This window comes from Brassica oleracea, chromosome C7, assembly GCF_000695525.1.
Source record: "Brassica oleracea var. oleracea cultivar TO1000 chromosome C7, BOL, whole genome shotgun sequence".
Taxonomy (NCBI): domain Eukaryota; kingdom Viridiplantae; phylum Streptophyta; class Magnoliopsida; order Brassicales; family Brassicaceae; genus Brassica; species Brassica oleracea.
Window position 1 is genome coordinate 47,194,379 of NC_027754.1, and position 6,518 is coordinate 47,200,896.

A 6,518-nucleotide genomic window follows, 5' to 3' on the forward strand; every position below is an offset into this window, starting at 1 on the left:
CAAAAAAATTATTTACTTGGTGAATATAATACATCAAATATTACAAATACATTATTTAGTTAAATAAATAACCAAAAACCAAAAATTCAAACTCGCGATGGCGCGCGGGTCAGGGTCTAGTTGGTTTTATATACCAATGCTGTTACCATGGCCTGTGATGCATGAACAATCTATATCATTAATCCACGAGTTCATAAATTTTCAAACACCAATTCATTGTGAAGTGGAACCCTCTATGTGTAGAATCGACAATATATGAGACCGGCCAGTACGGTTATCATAACTTATTATATGCTGAAATTTTTTTGCCCTCGTTTGCTTTCCTGTCGTTTGTCACTATTGATTTCACTTTAGTTAGTTTGCTACTTACTTTTAAATATAGATAGACTTCACTCTACCATATGAAAATATTATAATTTATCCAATATTAAAACACAAGAATTTCTCGAGGTTACCCAATGGGAGAAGCAACCGGCAACATCGAGAACCAAAAAAAAACAAAACTTACATATTAACGTAAACCACCAATAATATTTATGATAATTATTCATTACCGTACAAGAAGCATAAAATTAAACACATATTACAAGACAAACAAACATGCATATGTTGATACGATATGAAAAGTCGTCCATCTATTACATAGGGCTGATGAAAAAACACTCAAAACACACATTACATATATAGTTTCAATATATTATATTAAAATTTCAATATATTATATTAAAAACTGGAGTTCTTGATTTAATCAAGATCTTGGTGGGTTTTGATAGAATTGCGTACCTGGTGGCACGAACATCGTCATCATGTTACTTGAATAGTAACTACCAGAATTAGGATCTACAAACATCGCCGAGGATCCTCCTCTTCCACCGTCTGCTATAGCTGGAGTATTAGACGTATTTCCACCTCCTGCAGAAGAGCTATGATGATCGCTTCCGCCACTGCCACCACTCATGTAGCTGCTTTCAGGGCCTTGGTCATATAGAATTCCTTTGAAGAGATGACCTCCGATGTTCACCGTCGTTTGATAAGCGTATTGACCATCCCCTCCTTCGTCTACGCCGCTCATTTTTACACACCGGAAAAGCGCATCAGAGCTCACTTCGGGTGGAAAACTCGCCTTCCCCATTTCTAACCCTAAAAAATACACATATTAAGTTTCAAACAATACACCCGAAAAATCCCACATAAACAATAGATTCTTGCGCCTAATTAATGTTTTCTCTAGTAGCGTTTGTGTTTTCAAATTAATATATGTGATGACTGCTTTCACAACAGAACACAACATATAAAGGTTTTATCAAACATCTTGAAAATCTCAAAAATCAAACGAAATTGACAATTTAAAGATGTTTGATTAAAAAAAACGTAAAGTCAGAACGTTATATTTTTAATATAAGCAAAAAAAAAAAGTTGCCGTAAAATGGAACATTAACAGCTGCTTTTAAATGTATCCGAGTTTTATTCTGAAAATCACATCAAATATGGTTGGAATCTGAAGTCGTCTGAATAATAAAAATAAATCTGAAACAAAAACCTGCTGAGTCGGATGGTAAGCGAGAGGAGGATGTTTCCGGAAGAGTTGTATCCCTATGACGTTTAGGGATACTCGAACCGCCGCTACCACCACGGCCTCCGCCTCCAGATGTTGACATATGAAGCTGCTGTTGTCTCTCGCGGCGTCTCGCAACGGGAATCCACGTGCTCCTAACGTGAGTGGAACAATCGAAGCCGCGGCTCTTACAGCAAGTTCTGCAACGCAGGTGAGTGCAATCTTTCTTGGCTTGGTTTCCACAGTCCCGACAGCTTATGGTGATGGATCTTGATGATGTGGATATATCAGAGACGTCTATCTGATGACCTGGATCAAGATCTATGCTTTGTTGTTGTGGATGTGGTTGATGGTGGTGCATGAGAATCTGTTGCTCTGGTGGAATCTGCCATACGCTCGAGCTTGGGTTAATATTATTGGTGTTTGTGTTTGATCTATACCAAACCCAGTTTGTCTTTTGTTGTTGTTGATTTCCTTCTTCTTGGTCTCCGTTGTTTCCTCCTAGTGAAAACATCCCAGCCATTTCCTAAGACCTAACACTTCAAACCCTAATCTTGACCAAACAATATCCATAATTCAAAAACCCTAATTACCATGAAATCCTTTTCCTATTTACTTCTCTTTCTCACTAAAGTTCAGCTTTTTCTCACTAAAGCTGTTAGAATCTAAACCCTAATTTATCTCTCTTGGAGCAAAGTGTGATTCTTGGTAATGAGTAGTTTTTTTTTTTGGTAAAAAGTAATGAGTAGTTGAAGTGGGAGAAAGTAAGAAGAAGAAAGAAATAAAAGAGAATTAAGAAAGAAGAATTTAAGCTGGGTCTGTGTATGATCTTTGTTTTTCTCAATAGATTTCTGCCACGCCGCCGCGTTCTTTAGCTTTCTCTTTCCTCTGCTCTGCTCTGCTCATCCCTAGAATTTAAGTCTCTCTGATTTGGGTTTTTGCAGATTCTGTGAAAACCAAAGTGAAAAGCTTTTCTTTCCCCTTCTCACTTCGGCTTTGTCTGAACAAAACGCTTCTAGTTCTGTCCGAGTGAAAGTAAATATAATTAGAGAAATACTCTCTTTCTCTCTCTATCGACTCCGAGTCTCACACCCACGGGGGATGATCCACGGTCCAAGCTTTCTTGTTCTCATCCCATGGACTAGAGTTTGTCACGTGGCGAATTTGATCTTAACATGGAACAATTTAGTTTTTTTTCTTAGAAATTTTTTTCTTGATCAAATTTTCCTTGGAGTTATATAACATTTATGATTTTTACGTAGTTATAAAAAAAGAGTTAGCACATGTGCCTGTACGTATAGTTTAACGGAGTATTAATTATGGCTAATACCGCTTAATTATACGTTTTATGATTTTATCTAGTCTCTAAGAATATTAATTGCTCACCTAGATGCCTTAGGTTCTCTCGTACTTTAACGTAGCTTTAAGTAAGTTTTAATAATCATTTAAATGAATTTTATGTCTAATCACAACACAGTTGTCTACAGAAATCATATGATCAAAAATGAATTTATAATTAATTAAAATTATTTATTTAACTATATATAGGATTATAAAATTTAAAATATTTTTCTGCAAATACAAAAAAATTATTCTAAATAAAGGAAATAACAACATTTCCCTGAATATAAAGAAAATTAACATTTTTAATTTTCATATAAAGTTATGGAAAATATATTTTATAATAGAATTTCGAGTAAAATTTTAGAGATATACTGGAATTGTTCTTACGGTTTTTTATGATTGAAAATCTCTTAGTGAAGCTTAAATTTATTATAGTACATTTGGATGTCAGTATTTTTCTTTAAATTTATAGATATTCTTAATTTTTCACGCACCAGGAAATCAATGATTCGGCGAACTAATTACAAAGAGTAGACTAACAATCAGTGTTGTATAAAAAATCACCATAGAATAGTTTATGGAAAAAGAGAGATTCGGGGCAGTGAAAAAGAGGCGCTCTTTTTATTGATTGTAACAAGTGATCATATTAATATTAGTTGTGAGTGATCTGATAATTAAGGAAATATTTACAACAACAACAAAAACTGAGGAAAGGTGAAAAAAGAAGAAAAAATGCACGTTACTCTTTGGACTCTCTGCGGCTATACAAGGGAACACTGCGCCACCTACGTTTACTTTTTTGTATTCCATTCTTTTTACTGTGAATTATTTATGTTTCTACAAAAGACAGTAAAATAATGTAATAAAATCTATGAATAAGAATATTTTGATTTGCATTATCTAGGATAACTAAGAGCATGATTAACCCGGGATTCTTATGATGAGGTGCTTAACGGAAGTTAAGAAAATGTTTCTTAACTTTTAACTAAAAAAGCTAAGAACCGGTTCTTAAATAAGGACTTTAAGAACCGGTTCTTAGTTTTTTTAGTTAAAAGTTCTTAACTTCCGTTAAAAACCCCACTCTAAGAACCTCGGGTTAATCATGGTCTAAGAGCATGATTATTGGAGGGTTCTTAGAATGGGGTTTTTAACGGAATATAAGAATCCGTCTCTTAACTTTTAACTAAAAAAGCTAAGAACCGGTTCTTAAATAAGAGTTTTAAGAGCCGGTTCTTAGCTTTTGTAGTTAAAAGTTAAGAGATGGATTCTTATATTCCGCTAAGAACCCCACCCCAAGAACTCCCCAATAATCATGCTCTAAGAGCATGATTAACCCGGAGTTCTTAGGATGAGGTTCTTAGCGGAAGTTAAGAAACTGTTTCTTAACTTCCGTTAAGAACCCCACTTTAAGAACCCGAGGTTAATCATGGTCTAAGTGAACATATTCTGACACAAAATAACATAATATTAAAACAAAGAATACAAAATGAAATGGTAGGATCACCTTTTTGCTCCAAAATTGTGTAATTAAATAATATCTTCGTTTCATATCACTAGATTTGCTATCTAGATGACTTGGTCAGGAGGTGTATATTTTGATTAGAAAATATATGTAAAATGAGGCTGTATAATATAAGCCGTGCCTATATGGTTGAAGAAGAAACAATGGCTTAGGGCATCAAATTGATTTCAAATAAATTTTAGAAGCATGTCTACAAATACTTGTTTCTTATGGTTTAAATCTTTGTTTCTTCTTATAAAATTTATCTTTCTTTCTAATAATTCACTATATATTTAACTTTACGACAATGAATTATATTTTCTTTAACTTCGTATTTAACAGTTAACTTTTATTCCATTTTTACTTTCTTAAAAAAGCTAATAGCTTTATATATAAATTACTGCATTATGGATCATAGTCCTATAAAATTTTATATTTTTGTTGTAATTTTTGTAAATAGTTTATTTTTATGTCAACAAACAGTTTATTTATAAAGTTTACTTATTATAAAATATCTAAATTTGTGGCTAAGTTTTTATTGTGTTTCGGGCATCGAAAATTCTTCGCACGGCTAGGAAACACTTTCGGCAAGGAAAAACACAAGGACAACAATTAAGTTAAAAAAACATATGACAAACGATATTAGATTTGAAATATCCCTAATTATACTCTTTGGTAATAAGATCCCGTCCCCTTGCATCCTCTAGGAAGAGACCATATCAGGCCATATCACGTAATGTCCGAGCTATTAAACTTCACAAATCACCATAAAATATGTAAAATAAAATGCATACAATTTGATTAAATACGGATGCAATTTAATATATTTTCATTTTCATACACGAGTTCCATGCTATCCGATGATTATATGAGGTATATTCATCCAGTTACATGGTATTTGTTATCTGAGATTAAAAAAAAAAACGTTGTTTGAGATGTTAATACATCAACAAGGATTCTACAGTTGAAGATGCTGTGATGGACCAAAAACCTGTTGGATTGGTCTGGATTTTTTAGATCCAAAATTTAAAATCAGTCATTTTATAATTTCTCCCCTATAAAAATCAGTGGTGTCACTTCCGAATAGAACAAGAAACAATAGCTATATCGTTTATTTTGCTATTGTATAATTAAATAGTAAACTCGTCCGCTTGACCACATAATTGGACCAAATTAATATCTAAAAATAAAAATCAAATTAAAATCGCCTTTTTATCATAGGATCGATCAGGTTAGTCTAATCCGAAGGTTTTGGAAAGGAAATGCTATTTAAAATGGTGAAATTTAGTCATGAAGGGTTTTTAAATAAGAAAAGATAAAAGAAAAGAAAGAACGAAAGAATGAGAAGAGAAAATGACAAGTGGGAGAGGCCCGAGAAGAAAAAGACGTTTGCTGTCTGTCCCTTAAACCTGTTGAGAGGTCTCTTGAGCCCAGTGTTGTCTTCTCCTCTGCGTTGACTCTCTCTCAGTTTATTTAAAATCTTCAGTTTTTTTTTTGCTTAAACTTTCATATTTTCTTATTTTGAAGTAGTTTTTCTTTTTTATGTTTTATAAATAAATAACAAACAGTGTTTCAAAAAAGAAGAAGATATAATCGCTTGTGCGGGGAGTGAGATCTATACTAATAAAAATGGAGATTAATAAAAATGACCTTTTGGGTTTCCAACGTACACATCAGCAAAAAAAAACTTCTTCCGGAAGAAGTCACATGGCATTGTTACTAAAAAGTAAAAAAAATAAATAATAAGTAAATATATACAATATAAGGAAAATAAATATTAAGTAAATATGCAATATAAAAAATAGAAATATTACATTAAACAATAATATGTAAATATACAATATAAAGAAAAATAAATAATACATAAATATACAATATAAGAAATATAAATATTACATTAAAAAATCTATCAGAAAAATGTATAGTAAAATAAATAATAACTAAATACACAATATAAGAAATATAAATATTATACTAAAAATTTATCGTAATATTAAAATACATAAATATAAAATATAAATAATAAATAGTAAATAAATATAGTATATAAGAAATAAAAATATGATATTAAATATATATCATAATATTATCATTGATATAAAAACAAAAAAATTAGAA

The 6,518-nt window shown here is 31.7% G+C and overlaps 2 protein-coding genes across 2 annotated transcripts in view; one reads left to right on the forward strand and one right to left on the reverse strand.

Moving 5' to 3' along the window:
• Window positions 1-518: 518 nt before the first annotated feature.
• Window positions 519-2,650, reverse strand: LOC106304509 (protein SHI RELATED SEQUENCE 2-like). The gene is made up of 2 exons (XM_013740914.1): window positions 1,541-2,650; window positions 519-1,140 (listed from the first exon to the last, which is right to left on the reverse strand). Exons 1-2 carry the CDS (start codon window positions 2,076-2,078, stop codon window positions 749-751), a joined length of 930 nt encoding a protein of 309 aa, XP_013596368.1. The 5' UTR covers window positions 2,079-2,650; the 3' UTR covers window positions 519-748.
• Window positions 2,651-5,740: 3,090 nt separating this feature from the next.
• The window catches only part of LOC106303466, a 2,073-nt gene continuing 1,295 nt past the window's right edge, over window positions 5,741-6,518 (forward strand). The window contains exon 1 of the mRNA XM_013739727.1: window positions 5,741-5,819. Within this exon, the coding sequence (XP_013595181.1) occupies window positions 5,741-5,819 (79 nt within the window). The remainder of the gene's footprint in view (window positions 5,820-6,518) is intronic.

Excerpts from the sequence above, each read along its gene's own strand:
- LOC106304509 (XM_013740914.1), bottom strand. The coding sequence starts at position 2,078 with ATGGCTGGGATGTTTTCACTAGGAGGAAACAACGGAGACCAAGAAGAA. Across the intron at positions 1,141-1,540 it reads CTTACCATCCGACTCAGCAG|GGTTAGAAATGGGGAAGGCG; the intron begins GTTTTTGTTTCA and ends TGTATTTTTTAG.